The sequence below is a fragment of the Oryx dammah genome, unplaced genomic scaffold (genome assembly GCF_014754425.2).
Source record: "Oryx dammah isolate SB20612 unplaced genomic scaffold, SCBI_Odam_1.1 HiC_scaffold_5, whole genome shotgun sequence".
Lineage (NCBI taxonomy): Eukaryota > Metazoa > Chordata > Mammalia > Artiodactyla > Bovidae > Oryx > Oryx dammah.
This window is the reverse complement of record NW_024070189.1, coordinates 66,976,199-66,996,166: the sequence shown is the minus strand read 5'-3', so window position 1 is coordinate 66,996,166 and position 19,968 is coordinate 66,976,199. Positions and strand designations below refer to the sequence as shown.

General features: G+C 38.7%; 1 protein-coding gene and 1 long non-coding RNA gene across 2 annotated transcripts in view; both read left to right on the top strand.

Moving 5' to 3' along the window:
- Nucleotides 1–387: 387 nt before the first annotated feature.
- Nucleotides 388–1,320, top strand: LOC120863748 (olfactory receptor 2T1-like). The gene has a single exon (XM_040240303.1). The coding sequence runs from the start codon at nucleotides 388–390 to the stop codon at nucleotides 1,318–1,320; it is 933 nt and encodes a 310-aa protein (XP_040096237.1).
- Nucleotides 1,321–6,380: 5,060 nt separating this feature from the next.
- The window catches only part of LOC120863747, a 16,598-nt gene continuing 3,010 nt past the window's right edge, over nucleotides 6,381–19,968 (top strand). Inside the window, exons 1-2 of the long non-coding RNA XR_005721070.1 lie at nucleotides 6,381–6,457; nucleotides 18,982–18,987. This is a non-coding gene — a long non-coding RNA (uncharacterized LOC120863747). The remainder of the gene's footprint in view (nucleotides 6,458–18,981; nucleotides 18,988–19,968) is intronic.

Genomic DNA, 19,968 nt, shown 5'->3' with positions numbered 1-19,968 from the left:
CATGCTAAATCGCTTCAGTCATGTCCAACTCTTTGCAACCCTATGGACTCTAACCCACCATGCTCCTCTGTCCATGGGATTCTCCAGGCAAGAATACTGGAGTGGTTTCCATTTCCTCCTCCAGGGGATCTTCCCAACCCAGGGATCGAACTCGCATCTCTTACATCTCCTACATTGGCAGGCAGGTTCTTTACTACTAGCACCACCTGGGAAGACTGTAAGTTCCTCAAGACATTTTAAATATCATTTTGTTCAACTAAGACATAGAAAGAATGGATAGGGGAATAACTAGTCTAAAATAAAGGTTCTTAACTGGGCATAAGATTTACAAGATGTCCTATATTTTTTCTCCCACGGCGCATCAGCCATCATAGAGGAAGTTGAGATATGGCAAAAAGAAATAACATATCTACTACAGATTTCATCCTCTTGGGCCTCTTTCCTGAGTTCCAATATGCCAGCCTCCTGGTCTACCTCATTCTTCTGGTCTACCTCATTGCCCTCACAGGGAACTCCATACTCATCTTCCTGATCTGGCTGGATGTTCACCTCCAAACTCCCATGGACTTCTTACTCAGCCAGCTCTCTTTCATTGACTTGTTCTACATCTCCTGCTCAGTTCCTAAGATGGTCATCAACCATTCTTTAGGGAAGCACAGCATCTCTTTCATTGGCTGTGGAACCCAAATGTTTTTCTGCCTGAGTCTAGGTGGTGCTGAGTGTCTCCTTCTGACCTTCATGTCATATGACCGATTTGTGGCTATTTGTAATCCCCTGCTATACACAGTCATCATGAATTCTAAGGTCTGTTTTCTTATAGCAGTAGCATCATGGACTGGGGGTGCTCTAAGTTCACTCATTCAAACCATCTACAGCATGCATTTTCCTGTATGTGGTCTAAAGGAAATAAATCACTTCTTCTGTGAGATGCCAGCTGTCTTAAAGCTATCCTGTGAGGAAACTTCAGATTATGAGATGGTGGTATTTGTGGTAAGTATCATATTTATCCTCATCCCTTTCAACCTCATAATTGCCTCCTACATTCAAATCTTCCTCACTGTTCTCAAAATGAAATCTCCTGAGGGGAGGAACAAAGCCCTGGCCACGTGCTCTTCTCACCTGACTGTGGTGAGTCTCTATCTGGGGCCAGGCATAGCGGTGTACATGACACCTGGCTCCTCCCACACCCCAGCATTGGATCAAGGTCTTTCTGTGTTCTACACTATACTTACTCCCATGCTGAACCCCATTATATACAGCCTGAGGAACAAGGAGGTGCTGGGGGCCCTGAGAAAGGTCCTGAGGAAGAAGCTGGTATGAAAGTCATTTAAGAAATATCATTACCATAAATCTAGTTTCAATATGGAAGTCCAAGTTCCTGGCTTGCTTTTTCTTCCTCTACACAGAATTCCTATTTAGGAACATATATTACTTTAGAAATATTGACTATCCAGTTACTTTATTATGTTTGAAACAAAAAAATTAAGTTCAGTTATGAGTTGCTTTCATAGAAATATTTGGAGAAAAAGGCTTTAATAGCACATAGATGGAAGCATATATACTCAGTTTCCTAATTCATCCACAAAAGAGGATGATGATTCCCATCATTTTTTTTTATCATCACAGAGATAGAGAAATCTGGGACTACTTATTCTAACGTTTGACTAAGTATCAGCCTGGTCTGACAGTAGAACAAAGAAGGAGATGGGGTCATTAATTTTCTCCAAGAAGAACTATTTTCTCCAGGTTAATAATATTTTTTTGATTGAGTGAAAAACAAATTTATTTATTTGACAACTATTAAGGAACAATTATCTATTGACTGTATTTCATATCTTTTAGTTTAATCACATTCTGACCTCATAGTTACACTAGGAGTTTTCAGAGATTTGTTACTTTACAGTTTCTTAGGTCTCTAACCTCATCTCCTATTATTCATTTCTCTCGGATAAACAAAACCAACATATTTTTGAGAAAGAAATTTCAAGGACAGATGGATGTCCTATCCTTCCCCACTTCCTATGAGAAAAAGTTGGATGGTAAAAGTGGGACAGCGATAAAGGAGAGATGAAGACAGTACAGTGTTTTGTCAGTAGATTGTATCTCATTACCGTATCAGAATCTCACGGAGGTCAACAATATTATAGCCAAACAAAGGAACTGTGTCTTGATATGCAGGGAGAAGATTCCCATGATGCCTTCAAGATCTCAGAGAGACAGAACATTAGTAAAAGTAATGGTAGCTGATATAACAGATATCCCTCCCAAACCTTAGCTCACTAACATAATAAAAGTTTATGTTTTGTTCATAAAAGTCTAATCTTGAGAGAGGTAGAATGTGTGGTTCTGTTCCTCACAATCTGTGATCCAGACTGACAGAGGTTCTGACACCATTAGCATGTGGTTTCTAAGACTGAATGGGCTTTGATGTGTATCCAGAAAAAAGGAGTGCAGAAACGTCTGAGATGGTCTTACAGGCTAGTCAGGGAAGTGGCAAACATGATGTCTACCCATATTGAATCTGTCAGAGTCTTACACCAAGGGCCTTCCTGGCAGCTCAGTGGTATAGAGCCAGTGTAGCAGATGTAGGCTTGATCCCTGGGTAGGGAAAGAAATGGCAACCCATTCCAACATTCTTGCCTGGGAATTCCCGAGGAGCTTGGCGAGCTACAGTCCATGGGGTTGCAAAAGTGTCAGACACAGCTTAGTGAAAACAACAGCAAGTCCTATGCCACATCTTACTGAATGGTGGCTGGAAAATATCTTCTAGCTGTGTCAACAGAGGAAAAGAAAATGGGTATGGTGAATACTTAGCCAAATAATTGTGTATTGTGTCCTGGTTGTTGCTGTTCAGTCACTCAGTCGTGTCAGACTCTGTGACCCCATGGTCTGCAACACCCTAGGCTTACCTGTCCTTTACCACCTCCTAGAGCTCGATCAAACTCATGTCCATTGAGGTGGTGATGCCATCCAACCATCTTGTCCTTTGTCATTCCCTTCTCCCCCTGCTTTCAATCTTTCCCAGCATCAGGGTCTTTTCCAATGAGTCAGCTCTTCCCATCAGGTGGCCAAAGTATTAGAGGTTCAGCTTCAGCATTAGTCCTTCCAATGAATATTCAGGATTGAATTCCTTTAGAATTGACTGGTTTGATCTCCTTGCAGTCCCAGGGACTCTCTCAAGAGTCTCCTCCAACACCACACTTCAAAAGCAATCCTTCGGTGCTCAGCCTTCTTTATGGTCAAACTCTCACATCCATACATGACTACTGGGAAAACCATAGCTCTAACTAAATGGACATTTGGTCAGCAAAGTAATGTCTTTGCTTTTCAATATGTTGCCTAGGTTTGTCATAGTTTTTCTTCCAAGGAGCATGCATCTTTTAATTTCATGGCTGTAGTAACCATCCACAGTGATTTTGGAGCCCAATAAAATAAAGTCTGTCACTGTTTCCATTGTTTCTCCATGTATTTTCCATGAAGTGATGGGACCTGATGCCATGATCTTCATTTTTTGAATGTTCATTTGTAAGCCAGCCTTTTCACTCTCCTCTTTCACCTTCATCAATAGGGTCTTTAGCTCCTCTTCACTTTCTGCCATAAGGGTGGTGTCAGTTGCATATATGAGGTTATTGATATTTCTCCCAGCAATCTTGATTCCAGATTCTGCTTCATCCAGTCTAGCATTTCACATGATGTACTCTGCATATAAGTTAAATAAACAGAGTAACAGTGTACACCCTTGATGTACTCCTTTCCCAATTTTGAACCAGTCCATTGTTCCATGTTTGGTCTTAACTGTTGCTTCTTGACCTGCATACAGGTTTCACTAAGCAGGTAAGGTGGTCTGGTATTCCCATCTGATTAAGAATTTTCCACAGTTTGTTGTGATCCACACGAAGGCTTTAGTGTAGTCAATGAAGCAGAAATAGATGTTCTTCTGAAATTCTCTTGCTTTTTCTATGATACAAAACATGTTGGCATTTTGATCTCTGGTTCTTCTACCTTTTTCAAATCCAGCTTGAATATCTGGAAGTTCTCGGTTCATGTACTGTTGAAGCCTAGCTTAGAGAATTTTGAGTGTCACTTTGCTAGCATGTGAAATGAGTGCAACTGTGTGATACTTTGAACATCCTTTGACATTACCCTTCTTTGGCATTGGAATTAAAACTGATATTTTCCAGTCCTGTGGCCACTGCTGAGCTTTCCAAATTTGCTGGCATATTGAGTGTAGTCCTTTCACAACATCATCTTTTAGTATCTGAAATATCTCAGCTGGAATTCCATCACCTCCACTGGCTTTGTTCATGGTGATGTTTCTAAGGACCACTTGACTTCGCACTCCAAGATGTCTGGCTCTAGTTGAGTGATCACACCATTGTGGTTATCTGGGTCATTAAGATCTTTTTCTGTATACGTCTATGTTTTCTTGCCACCTCTTCTTAATATCTTATGCTTCTGTTAGTTTCATACCATTTCTGTCCTTTATTGAGCCCATCTTTGCATGAAATGTTCCCTTGGTATCTCTAATTTTCTTCAAGAGATCTCTAGTCTTTCCCATTCTATTGTTTTCCTCTATTTCTTTGCACTGATCACTGAGGAAGGCTTTCTTATCTCTCCTTGCTATTCTTTGGAACTCTGCATTTAAATGGGTATATCTTTCCTTTTCTCCTTTTCCTTTCCCTTCTCTTCTTTTCTCAGCTATTTGTAAGGCCTCCTCAGACAATCATTTTGCCTCTTTGCATTTCTTTTTCTTGGGGATAGTTTTGATCACTGCCTCCTGTACCTGTTATGAACCTCCATCCATAGTTTTACAGGCACTTTATCAGATCTAATCCCTTGAATCTATTTGTCACTTCCACTGTGTAATCATAAGGAATTTGATAGGTCATACCTGGCACATAGAGTCAATAACATAGTCACTGGCTTAAGCAAAGCAGTTGAATAATACACATGCTCTTCAGTACCAAAAGACGCTACTAAAGGGACATGCCCACAGAAACAAAGTAAAATGAGACGGTAATTACATAATATGCTAAAAATGTTTTTTAATTACAGCAAGCAACCAGATTGGGCCTCAAACAGTTCATTTCTTATGAAAAAAAATATTTAAAACTGTTCTCTCACTGTTTTCTACAACTCAATTTTGCTATCATATCATAAAATAACTTGAAAAGTTGGTTTGTGTGTATAGCATACCTGTGCATGTGTGCTAAGTTGTTTCAGTCATGTCCAATTCTTTGTGGTCCCATGGACTGTAGCCTGCCAGGCTCCCCTGTCCATGGGATTCTCCAAGCAGGAATACCAGAGTGGGTTGCCAGGTCCTTTTCCAGGGGATCTTTCTCACCCAGGAATCAAGCCAGCATCTCTTATATCTCCTGGGTTAGTAAGAGGGCTCTTTACCACTAGCACCACCTGGAAAGCCTAGTATCCTTATAGTACTTTGTAGTATTTATGATGTATTTATCACCTGAGAAAACTGAAAAAATATTCTAATTAAATCCCAAATAACATCTACCATATGGTTCTCCAGAATAGTGACTCTTGAACACGTCTGAACCATGTTAAGTACCCTGCTTAAGTAAAGAAAATGAGAACTAAGATGCATTTCTTTCCTGAGCTCTTGTTACTCTCAAGGATTTACCAATCATATTTATCAAATTGAATATAACATATTGTGAAAATATTATGTGCCATAAACTATGCTAATGTTTGTGACCAAAGTCCCATAAAATGCATATGAATTAAAATCTATTTTTAATGTTGGGATGGGCACATCAAAAAGACTAAAACAATAAATGCTGAAGAGTACGTGAAGAAAAGGGAACCCTCTTACAGTGTTGGTTGAAATGAAAATTGATCCATCCACTATATAAAACAATATGCAGTTTCTTTTTAAAAATAGAGTTACCATATGATCCAAGATTCTCATTCCTGCACCTATATCCAAAAAATGAGAACTGTAATTTGAAAAGACATATGCATCCCAATGATCATATCAGCACTATTTATAATTGGCCAATTCATGGAAGCAACCTAAGTGTGCATCAACAAATGAATGGATAAGGAATATACACATACACAATGGAAAATGGAATATTACTTCTACAAAAGGAATGAAATATTGCCATTTGCAGTAGTGTGAATGGGCCTAGACATTATCATACTAAGTAAATCAGAGAAAAAAAAAACATTATATGATATTATTTATATATGAAGTCTAAAAATGGTACAAGTGAACTTATTTACAAAAAAAAAAGACTCATAGACATACAAAACAAACCTAGAATTATCAAAGGGAAAATGGCACAGGGATAAATCAGAAGTAAGGGATTAACAGATGTATACTACTATATGTAAAATAGATAAACAACAAGGATTTGCTGTATAGCACAGGGAACTACATTTAATATCTTGTCATAACCTGTAAGGAAAAAACTCTGGAAAAAAATACATATCTGTATCATTTTTCTGTACACCTGAAACTAATCGAATATTGTGAATCAACTATACCTGAGTAAAAAATCATGTTGTGATGAACAGACTTCCAAGTTTAGTACATTTAGGGAGTGTCGAGGAAGATTCCTCTGAGGAAGTTTACTTTTTTTTTTTTTTTTTTGGAAGTTTACTTTTTAAATTGAAGTATTGTTGATTTATGATGAAGTTTTGCTGAAGTTGAAACATGAAAATAGGGAGTAACCAAGGGAAATAGATGGGGAAACTGTGGAAACAGTGTCAGACTTTATTTTTCTGGGCTCCAAAATCACTGCAGATGGTGACTGCAGCCATGAAATTAAAAGACACTTACTCAAAAAAAAAAAAAAAGACACTTACTCCTTGGAAGAAAAGTTATGACCAACCTAGATAGCATATTCAAAAGCAGAGACATTACTTTGCCAACAAAGGTCCGTCTAGTCAAGGCTATGGTTTTCAGTGGTCATGTATGGATGTGAGAGTTGGACTGTGAAGAAAGCTGAGCACCGAAGAATTGATGCTTTTGAACTGTGGTGTTGGAGAAGACTCTTGAGAGTCCCTTGGACTGCAAGGAGATCCAACCCATCCATTCTAAAGGAGATCAGCCCTGGGTGTTCTTTGGAAGGACTGATGTTAAAGCTGAAACTCCACTACTTTGGCCACCTCATGTGAAGAGTTAACTCACTGGAAAAGACTCTGATGCTGGGAGGGATTGGGGGCAGGAAGAGAAGGGGACGACAGAGGATGAGATGGCTGGATGGCATCACCGACTCAATGGATGTGAGTCTGAGTGAACCCCGGGAGTTGGTGATGGACAGGGAGGCCTGGCGTGCTGCAATTCATGGGATCACAAAGAGTCAAACACAACTGATCGACTGAACTGAACTGAAGTTGAGGAAAAGAGAAAATGTATTTCAGGATAAAGAATAGAATGCAGAGGATTCTAGAATTTGTGAAGTACTTAGGGTATTGATGTCTCCAAGCCTTCATGATTGTAACTAGCAGGAAAGGAAAGAGTGGTGGGAAATAAGTTTGAATAATTTCTTGTCTTGAGTTCTCCTGAAAACAGAACCTGATACAAGGACTTGGGAGATGATCTCAGGAAGCAAGAGTGATACAGTAGGGAGAGTGACATAGAGAAGGTGGAAAAATATAAAGGTTTTATTGGGGTTTTTTGTTTGGTTGGTTGGTTCATTTTCTGGCCTCACTATGCAGCATGCAGGATCTTAGTTCCTCTACCAGGAATGGAACCTCTGCCCCCTGTGTTTGGAGTGCAGAGTCTTAACCACTGAACTGCCAGGGAAGTATGTATTATAAGATTTTCATATTAGAGGGTATTCAAGGATGTTACTGTGTGTAGCTGGAGTTCTATTTTGTTGGCACTCCTAAGAAACATACATAATGCTTTCCAGAATTACCTAACTCAAAGTCAGTAGAAAGAAAATTCCCTCACCAGTCTCAATCTCCTTTGGCCAATGTCTATTCTCAGGAGTTACTTCCACAGTTGCATTCCAAGTTCAGAACCTATATTTTGACAGAACCTAATTGAACTCCAGGAGTTGGTGATGGACAGGGAGGCCTGGCGTGCTGCGATTCATGGGGTTGCAAAGAGTCAGACACGACTGAGCAACTGAACTGAACTGAAGCTTGAGGGTTAGGTTACTTTAATCTTCCCTGGTGGCTCGGAGGTTAAAGCGTCTGCCTCCAATGCGGGAGACCCGGGTTCAATCCCTGGGTTGGGAAGATCCCCTGGAGAAGGAAATGGTAAGCCATTCCAGTATTCTTCCCTGGAGAATCCCATGGACAGAGAAGCCTGGTAGGCTACAGTCCACGGGGTCCCAAAGAGTTGGACACAACTGGGCAACTTCACTTACTTACTCACTTAAGCTTGAGAGAATGGGAAGCATAAATGTCACAAGTGACAGAGTAAAGGGAGGAAGAAGCAATCATTGCTTTAGCCCTTGCACTGATACATTCCAGGTATTGTGCTACAACACCATGTAATAACCCTTGATTCACTACATATACCACATCCTGGAGAACAACATCCCATCTCACTGACCTTGAGCTAGAATCTTCAATGAAACTTTAAAAGGTATTCTGTTGTTCTGGGAAATAGATGGGGAAACAGTAGAAACAGTGTCAGACTTTATTTTGGGGGGCTCCAAAATCACTGCAGATGGTGACTGCAGCCATGAAATTAAAAGACGCTTACTCCTTGGAAGAAAAGTTATGATCAACCTAGATAGCATATTCAAAAGCAGAGACATTACTTTGCCAACTAAGGTCCGTCTAGTCAAGGCTATGGTTTTTCCTGTGGTCATGTATGGATGTGAGATTTGGACTGTGAAGAAGGCTGAGGGCCGAAGAATTGATGCATTTGAACTGTGGTGTTGGAGAAGACTCTTGAGAGTCCCTTGGACTGCAAGGAGATCCAACCAGTCCATTCTGAAGGAGAGCAACCCTGGGATTTCTTTGGAAGGAATGATGCTAAAGCTGAAGCTCCAGTACCTTGGACACCTCATGCGAAGAGTTGACTCATTGGAAAAGACTCTGATGCTGGGAGAGATTGAGGACAGGAGGAGAAGGGGATGACCCAGGATGAGATGGCTGGATGGCATCATGGACTCGATGGGCGTGAGTCTGAGTGAAGTCTGGGAGTTGATGATGGACAGGGAGGCCTGGCGTGCTGCGATTCATGGGGTCGCAAAGAGTTGGACACGACTGAGTGACTGAACTGAACTGAACTGACCTGACTGATCAGGTTAACAGTTTCCAAATGAATTCTCACATGGTAGGATGAGAGAATCATGAGGTCATGCATGCATTTGCCACAGGCCCATCACTGTAAAATAGGCATCTTTGCCTGAGGCAATATTGATGTAAGATTCAGTATTTCTCAATAAGAAACTGTGCAAACTCTTGAAGAAGTACTGGAAGAGGTAGTGCAGAAAATAAAAATCAAATTCACCACCATAGAAGCTTCATAAAGAAGTTTCCTTGTCTTGTGTAGGGTACTATGGTCCAATGTGACAATTGTACTGTTCATTCAGCACTGGTTTCTAGACAATCCCCAACCGATTGATTTTGGTTCAAGGGTACCCATGGTATTGGACCCATGCACAGCCTGCTTCATTGCATTCATAGTCATTCCACTCATTGTCCTATTATATATAAGCACCAGGTTGGCCACTGATAAAAACTACATGACCTTTACTGGATAAGTCATTCTGTCCACCTCTTTCTTTGGTGGCCATTCAATGATGGGTGATCTAAGAAGGCACTGATATGAAGTAGAAAGTTCTGCTACCAATACAGTATATTAATGCATATATATGGAATTTAGAAAGATGGTAACGATAACCTTGTATGTGAGACAGCAAAAGAGACACAGATGTATAGAACAGTCTTTTGGACTCTGGGAGAGGGAAAGGGTGGGATGATTTGGGAGAATGGCATTAAAACATGTATAATATCATATAAGAAATGAATTGCCAGTCTAGGTTCGATGCAGGATACAGGATGCTTGGGGCTGGTGCACTGGGATGACCCAGAGGGATGGTACGGGGAGGGAGGTGGGAGGGGGGTTCAGGATTGGGAACACATGTACACCTGTGGCAGATTCACGTTGATGTATGGCAAAACCAACACAATATTGTAAAGTAAAAAAATTAATTAATTAATTAATTAATTAAAAAATAAAAGCTGTAATATATTTTTATTCTTAACTGGAAAAAAAAGTTCTGTTCAGTTTATTCCTATCTTACAGATTCATTCATACTTCATACTCCTTCTGTAGACTTCTTTGTTTCTGATTTTCAAATTATGCTTCCCCAGGCCACATAAAACTAGCCAAACCATTAACCATGGCTTAAGTTATGTATGTCCTTATCTCAGTCTACATCTCTCTACATACAGAGTAAATAATTAAACCTCTGCCCTGAGGGAAGAATTTCACATACAACTGACCTTTAGGGTCTCCTAAGAATGGGGTCATAATGTAAAAGAAATTCCTTATTTTGGCTTAAACCAATGTAGTAAACCAATGCATCAGTGAATTAGGTTCACATTTTTGCCTTTTGCATTCTTTGATCTTACATGAGCTTAGGAAGAGGCATTGGTTTAACAAAAGTAGATGTCTTTGAAGACTGATTGAGCTACCATTCGTGGTACCATTCGTGGATCATTACTTATGATCTCTGAATCTGCTTAATTCAATTTCTGAATACATCATTTTCATTATATGTTGGATTGCTGCACCTGGCTAAACTCACAATTTGGTCCATTTAAAATAATGGCTCATGGTAGGCTACTTCTGCTGCATAGTCACTTGTCATATACAGGCGTTCAGTTTCTGACGTCAGGCTGCGTGTCCAACGTATAAGCCACGCTCTGCTATTGAAGACAGGGACCACTTTAGAATCTTAGAGTTCTGAATTGTAACTCTTCTATAGCTCCTGTTTAAGAGTCTACACACCATTTTAAACACTACTGTGGAAATAACTGAAGATAATACAAATGAGAGAATATCAAGGATATTTAATTAGAGCTTTTACAGTAAGGAGGGTTTCTCTGGTGGCTCAGAAGGTGAAGAATCTGCATGCAGTGCAGAAGGTCCAGGTTCAATCCCGGGGTTAGGAAGATCCCCTAGAGAAGGGAATGGCTAACCATTCTGTATTCTTGTTTTGTTTTGTTTTACTTTTTATTTTATTCTCCTATAATTTGGTGGTTGTTGTTGTTGTTATTGTTGTTGTTGTTGTTTCTAGTATTCTTGCCTGAAGAATTCCAAAGACAGAGGAGCCTGGCGAGCTGCAGTCTATGGAGTCACAAAGAGTTGGACACAACAGAGTGACTAATGCTTTACAGTAAGGGAATCAGCTACCATCACTTCAGTTTGGTAGAGAATCAAAGTCAAGCAGAGGAGTGGGAAAACTTCACTGTGGGAAAAAGGAAGGTGTCATGTATGCCCTATTGGAGGTTTTTGACTTGTGGAAGCTGCAGGCAGGCTAACTAAAAACAGAGTGTCCTGTGTCATTGATTAGGAGAGGATATTTGGCTTCTTCCAGTTGGTCATAAGTTGGAAATGAGCACAAAACTGAGACTGATAATAATTAATCAAGTCTTAACTGGTTTGGGTCAGTTGCTATTGGGTTATCATCTGATCTCTTGAATTGGTTACTAGAGAGTATAGGCTGGCTTCCTGGGCTGATTGCTGAAAGTTGTGGGTAGAAGTTCTGTTTTGATACAGAGTCTGGTTGTTATCCATTTGTATGCTTACCTCACACTTCTAGCAATATTTGATATGGAGAGTTTTAACATTGCACTATAGCAAGATTGTGAATATTTACTACTTGTACTTCCCACATAATAACTGAACATTTTTTATTCTCTTTATTGAAAAGTGAAGTGAAAGTGTTAGTTGCTCAGTCATGTCTGACTCTTTGTGACCCCAAGGACTGTAGCCCACCAGGCTCCTTTGTCCATGGAATCCTCCAGGCAAGAATACTAGAGTGGGTATCCAGTCCCTTCTCCAAGGGATCTTCCTTACCCAGAGATAGAACCCAAGTCTCCTGAATTGCAGGCAGATTCTTTACTGTCTGAACCACCAAGGAAGACCCATTCTCTTCATTGGTAGGAAATTAAAAGGACATTTTTGCAAGATTAACAACCAAATACCAGTACTAGAGATTGTGGTTATTTTATTCATCAAAGATATCACATTTGGAATGAAACCATTCTAGGGAATATCACCAACCTGCTAATCCCTTTATCCTTAAAATGGAGAATAAAACTAAATATACTGTCATATTTCATATTCACTAACAGTGAATATGTTTTCAATAAACTTATAAAGATAACAAAGACCAGAGTTGGCAAACTTTTTCTTTTAAGATTCAGATATTTAATATTTTAGTCTTTGGGGTCTATACGGTCTCTGCCACGATTAATCAACTCTGAAACTATAGAAGCAACTGTAGCTAATATGGAAATTAATAAGGAAAATAAACCTTCCTGATGGACACTGAAATCTGAATTTTCTGAGCCCATGGGCCATGCAAATATATGCAGCAGGGCAGATTTGGTGGTAGGTTGCTGACTCCAAATGCAGATGATATAAAGGTAAATTAGTGTTATCTTTGTCCTCAGACAGCTGCATTATAACATGAAAGTGTAAATCCAGAGTACTGTATGGTATGCTTGTTCATACCACTTGTACAAATTAAACACATAAATTTATACATTTGTGTGCAAAGAGTTGATATTGCCAAAATACTACATATTAATTTATAATTGCATTTTTATTGATGACATATAAAATTATTGAATTATTTCCAACGCTTTTGAGAGTTACATGTGTGATGAAGGGGTTAAAGTGTTTAGAACCAAGGTTACGTTTTTAACTAAGGTACATTACTTTTCCAACTTTTTCTGAATGTATTTGCCTGATTTTTTATTTCCTTTGACAATTGTCTGTTGTTATAAGGAATTGAAGTATATGTTTCAAAACAATCTGGTTTTCATGATAATTATTCTGCAAATTATTTTTTAATCTTTGTGGGCAAATATTCAGTCATAGTCAGACTGCTTTTAGAGACAGGAAACATTAAATCTTTAGATACTGTGTTTTGCTCTAGATATGCAAAGTTCAGTTCAGTTCAGTCGATCAGTTGTGTCCGACTCTTTGCAACCCCATGAATCGCAGCACGCCAGGCCTCCCTGTCCATCACCATCTCCCAGAGTTCACTCAAACTCACATCCATTGAGTCAGTGATGCCATCCAGCCATCGCATCCTCTGTTGTCCCCTTCTCCTCCTGCCCCCAATCCCTCCCAGCATCAGAGTCTTTTCCAGTGAGTCAACTCTTCACATGAGGTGGCCAAAGTACTGAAGTTTCAGCTTCAGCATCATTCCTTCCAAAGAAATCCCAGGGCTGATCTCCTTTAGAATGGATGGGTTGGATCTCCTTGCAGTCCAAGGGACTCTCAAGAGTCTTCTCCAACACCACAGTTCAAAAGCATCAATTCTTCGGCGCTCAGCTTTCTTCACAGTCCAACTCTCACATCCATACATGACCACTGAAAACCATAGCCTTGACTAGACGGACCTTTGTTGGCAAAGTAATGTCTCTGCTTTTGAATATGCTATCTAGGTTGGTCATAACTTTTCTTCCAAGGAGTAAGTGTCTTTTAATTTCATGACTGCAATCACCATCTGCAGTGATTTTGGAGCCCAGAAAAATAAAGTCAGCCACTGTTTCCACTGTTTCCCCATCTATTTCCCATGAAGCGATAGGACCAGATACCATGATCTTCGTTTTCTGAATGTTGAGCTTTAAGCCAACTTTTTCATTCTCCTCTTTCACTTTCATCAAGAGGCTTTTTAGTTCCTCTTCATTTTCTGCCACAAGGGTGGTGACATCTGCATATCTGAGGTTATTGATATTTCTCCTGGCAATTTTGATTCCAGCTTGTGCTTCCTCCAGCCCAGCGTTTCTCATGATGTACTCTGCATAGAAGTTAAATAAGCAGGGTGACAATATACAGCCTTGACATACTCCTTTTCCTATTTGGAACCAGCCTGTTGTTCCACGTCCAGTTCTAACTGTTGCTTCCTGACCTGCATATAGGTTTCTCAAGAGGCAGGTTAGGTGGTCTGGTATTCCCATCTCTTTCAGAATTTTCCAGTTTATTGTGATCCACACAGTCAAAGGCTTTGGCATAGTCAATAAAGCAGAAATAGATGTTTTTCTGGAAATCTCTTGGCTCTTCCATGATCCAGCGGATGTTGGCAATTTGATCTCTGGTTCCTCTGCCTTTTCTAAAACCAGCTTGAACATCTGGAAGTTCATGGTTCATGTATTGCTGAAGCCTGGCTTGGAGAATTTTGAGCATTACTTTACTAGTGTATGAGATGAGTGCAATTGTGCGGTAGTTTGAGCATTCTTTGGCATTGCCTTTCTTTGGGATTGGAATGAAAATTGACATTTTCCAGTCCTGTGGCCACTGCTGAGTTTTCCAAATTTGATGGCATATTGAGTGCAGCACTTTCACAACATCATCTTTCAGGATTTGAAATAGCTCAACTGGAATTCCATCACCTCCACTAGCTTTGTTCATAGTGATGCTTTCTAAGGCCCACTTGACTTCACATTCCAGGATGTCTGGCTCTAGGTGAATGATCACACCATCGTGATTGTCTGGGTCGTGAAGATCTTTTTTGTACCGTTCTTCTGTGTATTCTTCTTAATATCTTCTGCTTCTGTTAGGTCTATATCATTTCTGTCCTTTATCAAGCCCATCTTTTCTCGCAAAACCAGGTAATAATAATAAACCAACAGACTTCATATTGACTTTCTGAGAAACATTACAAGGATTCCATTAATTTTGTTAATTCAATGGGTTGTATAAAACACAGCCTAGTGAGGCAGCTTTACTATGCCCACATCCACAGACAACATTACTAAAACTCAGAAATTTAATTTACTTGAATAAAATTTACAGTTAAAAAATTGGAGAGATGACCATTAATTTAGGTCCATCTGATCTCAGTTAATTTTATTTACCATATGTCAGTATGTTAAAATGAAGCTATATTATCAAACTACTATAAAATGAACTTCATTATAAGTCATATTGGCTATAAAGAATCATATAAAATTGGGGGAAGTTTCTTGGGGGGCGAGGTAAATGTAGAGAAACTGAATATTGAGTATCCTTCTATTTTTGAAGTTTATCATAAGGCAGATTACATGTCCCTGATGGAATTCATCATTTGCCTTGTGGTTTATCAAGTGAAAATATTTTAAGACATCTGAACGCTTTTCCACGGTGAGGAATATTTTTGTACATTTTAACTTTTGCCAATTAATTTCTAAGTTTTCCTATTACAATCTGGAATCAAAATTAATTAAAGTCTGGGGACTGTGTTCCCCTAGGTTACTCACTACCAAGGTCTCCAGATCCTTGACGGGAAATTATTAAACAATCTATCTGTCAAGTCAGATCTTCACTGATATACCTACCAGTATATAATATACATAGAATCATAGCCACTGGTCTCACTTTCGAAATGCATGACTTGCCGTCAACATCATGTCAGTTGTATTCACTTTTCTATGCAAAATAAAGGGCTAATGCTGCATAGTAAGAAGGTGTGCCTGATCACAGAAAATTTGGAGGTTTTCAGCAATCCCAAGAGGCAGAGGAGATTGGAGACAAATAGAATTTAAGGTAGAAATGAAACTGAGAAAAATAGAGTTTTGAACCTTGCCTGGTAATGGAAATTCTGTAGAGGATCTATATGATTAAGTCCTCAAATGCCAGATTTTGGTGATTATATTTATCAAAGGAAAATAAAAATCTGACTGTAGGCTTCCCAGGATTGAGGTCTAAGGGAAAGCTACATAGAATTACATTTCTGTTTGACTATCTGTCAGAATTATATCACTTAAATAATGAGTCATAAATACTCATATAGTCAAACACAGCATAATACTAAGCAGGTACCATTTATGATGTCAAGTAAAACACTTGAGAATGAGAATTACTACTCATTTAGACTCAAAACTGATATCTAAAGATGCACCTAAACTCAGGAAACAATTTAATCTCTTGATAACTTCTTGAATTAATCCTGTTGCTTTAGAAAAGCTGTTTGATGATTGGGTTGTGATTTCATTTCCATCTGCCTTGTATGAACCCATAATAGGTATGACCTCAAAGTATGCTAACAATAAGGACAAACTCTGTTCCTAAAATGATATAGTAGTCATATCATTGTAAAAAGTCTTAAAACGTCAATAAAATTCTACAGGTTAATATCACACTGTTCTCTTTTTAAGTAGATTTATCTTCCATATTAGAGAAATAATGGAAATATATTCAGAGTTGACTCTCAGTAAGCACTTATTCCATTGAATTAAGCTAATAAAATTGATCCACTTTTGTGAGAAAACTTTAATAAATAATAGAGAAATATTTACTAAGTGATAGTTGATTGTTCTGTTTAAAAAATACTGTGTATAATTTGGTTTCTACTTCCTAAACACCAACCAACAATTTGTTTTCAGGTAGTTGGTTATTATTTAATAAGAATTTATAAAAAGCTAAGTAAAAGTATCAAGTAAAAAAATTAAACACATAGAGATGCTTTTTCTTAAAGCTTTGGCTCCAACGTTTTTAAAGACTGACTTTGTTACTCTGTCATCTTCATTAACCTCTTTGCCAGCTATATTCTCATTGTTATGCAGTTAACCACTCATAATCTTAAAGAATATCATAGCTTGGGTAATTGAAGTTGGGACCACAGACCTAAAGCAAATTGTCAGATAGGGTGGTTACAGGGATACTGATGATTTTTGAGATTTAGAATGTTTGAATGTTAGAATGTTTGCCATACCTCATACTCACTTTAAGCTGGAAGTCCTTTGAGTATTATTCTAGCAAAAGAAATCAAGTATTTTTAGTAGACATATGAGTTCAACATAAAATACCAAAAGAGTTGAATGTCTCGACTCACTGAAGTAAATGGCAGGACAAGTTACGGGGCATGATATGACTGTACAGTTAAGAATTCCATGAGGTTACTCAGGAGTGAGAAAACCTCAGGCTTTCAGAGTTTTATAGTTCAAAACAGTTGAATCAAAAAGTGTGTAAGATTTCTAATTTGTTTCCCACTTACTTAGGAAATGTGATTTTCGCCATCAATGTGTTTTTCACCACAACAAACTCTGTGTTGCCTCAGTCTTTAAATGTACATGAGGTGCTGTGTACTAAGGTAGATATGAGCTTCCCTGGTGGCTCAGATGAAGGATCCCCCTGCAGTGCGGGAGACCTGGGTTCAATCCCTGGATTAGGAAGATCTCCTGAAGGAGGGCATGGCAACCCACTCCAGTATTCTTGCCTGGAGAATCCCCATGGACAGAGGAGCCTGACGGGCTACAGTCCATGGGATCACAAAGAGTTAGACACGACTGAGCGGCTAAGCACAGCACAAGGTAGATAGAACTCAAATTAAATCTTACCTAATTATCCACTTACATCGTACTCAGACATTAGCTCTGTCTTCTGTGTTGACATGTCACCCCTACAGGAGACTTAGTTATAGCACTTATTTCACTCTTCTGTGATTAGTAGATATAAATGATTTCATATCTAAACTCACAGCTCATTGAAGGTATTGACTGTTTCTTAATGCATTGCTGCCCCTTCTTGAACACCTAGTACAGAATGTGTAAAATATAGTGATTATTAAGTAAATGTAGAATGAAAAATAAGTGGATGGTAGAAGTATTTCAAGAACTATTCTGTAACTCTTCTGAAAGAAGATGAATATGACTTGAGCAAAATTTGTGCTTCCTGATCATTTGCAACAAGATTACCTTCATAATTTATATTTTAGAAGAGTTGTTACTAAAGGAACAATAATAGTATTTCTTAACTGATATTTTGTTACAAAAGTCATCTGGATAAACACATTCAGAAATGAACCATCACCATTAAACCAAAGGAGGGCATTGTTTAAATTATGAAATTCCTGCTGCATTCATAGAGAACAGGATTTCCAGCTGTTTTGATGTCTATGCTATATTACAGTACTTCCGAGAGGAAACAGCACAGAATATGAAGTTTCCCCATATACAGCAACTGTCTTATTCAGGAGCAGGAAATCCGCTTTTCCATACGATGACATGGAAGGAACAAGCTTTAGTTCTCATCGTCAAGGCCAATCGAATGAGGGATTTATCGTATATTCTACATGAAAATGTTACTGCTAACTCCATGGGGTTTGTTCAACTTTCTGGTTAAATATTCATTGACAATATACGCTTCTATAGCTACTGTGCTGATTTTATTGAGACAGAGTAGATAAGTAAAACATAATCCTAGCACTTAAAACCTTAACATTTATGTGGGAGAAATATGTTTACATGGAAAACTATAATAAACATATACAATAATAACTCATCTAAGCTTCATGACTACACTCTTGATGTCATTTGATTAACTTCCTTATTTTAAAGATGAGGAAAGTGAGGCACAGATAGTAAGTGATGCAATTAGGCTTGAATTTGGGTATCCTAGCCCTTGATACCCTGAGGTGTCCCAGTGGTAAGTATCCGTCTGCCAGGGCAGGAGACACAGGAAACGTGGTTTTGATCCTTGGGTCAGGAAGATCGCTTGGAGGAAGACATGGCAAGCCACTCCGGTATTTGTTCCTGAAAAATGCCATGGACAGAGGAGCGTGGAGGACTCCGGTCCACTGCGGTCACAAAGAGTCGGACGACTGAGTGACTGAACACGTGTGCAGCCTCTGACATATGCTCTTAGACTCCAAGCTACACTGTCTCTCAGTTATGATGATAAATAATTATATGTCTGATGTTATTAGGGACTGTGGGAATGTGGATAATTTCTTCTTCTTCAGCTTTCAGTATACTGATAACTCTGAGCAGAAATGAAAGCAAAGGTTCAGCTGTGTGAATACGTAAGTCCTGTGGAGAAACCATGAGATGTATGTTTGACTGGAATTTGGGTTATCTGTTTTAAATTAATGGAATCTAAGATTTTAAAAGTATCTTGGACCCAAGTCATGGAAAATCTAAAATTCTAGACTGAAAATATAAGCTTTATTTGGTCAAAAATAGGGAATATCGATGGCTTCCTAGCATGTAATAATGTAAGTCTAAGAATTTCTATTACTCCATCTATGATGGTATGCATACCTACTCAGTTGCTCAATCAAGTCTGACTCTTAGTGACCCCATGGATTGTAGCCTGCCAGGCACCTCTGTCCATGGGATTTCCCAAGCAAGATTACTGGAATGGGTTGCCATTTCCTATTCCCAGGAATCATCCCAGTCCAGGGATTGACCCCGTTTCTCTTGCGTCTCCTGCATTGGCAGGCAAATTCTTTACCACCTGTGCCACTTGGGAAGCCTGTTTCTGATGGCACTTAGCCATAAAAAGTAAATCAATGGGATATTTCATTAAAAATTTGAAAAGCAATTGATTTGTGATTTTCAAAATTAAATTGAGTGAATTAAGTTGATATTTCTTTTGCCTAGATCTACAAGAGTTAATAATCAGGGTCCATGACTATAAGAAATAATATATACATTTTGAGGTTCAAATTTGCAGAAAGTAGATCCATTGTTATGATAAGATTCTCCAAGTAAAAGCAAAGAGAGAAAAAATAAAGAATAAAAAGAGGAAAACAAGACGAATCTAAGCGAAGTGAAGAACTAAATTTGATCATTCTTTTTAATATTCTTTATTTAACACACTTTTAGGCAATTGCTCAACAAAATGTAGTTAAGTACTTCTGATGAGTTAATAGCACATATTGTGAGAGTCCAATGTTGGGAGGAAAGATATAAAATTTTAGATCCACATATTGATATAAGACATGTACTGAGTGTCCATTGTTCTAATCCATTTGATTTGTTCCCTGGCCCTGTTATATTTCTTTTAGAGGCATGGTGGGTGGGAATGCGTCA

Bases quoted from the DNA above. Each gene is read 5' to 3' on its own strand.
- LOC120863748 (XM_040240303.1), top strand. From the start codon at position 388: ATGGCAAAAAGAAATAACATATCTACTACAGATTTCATCCTCTTGGGC.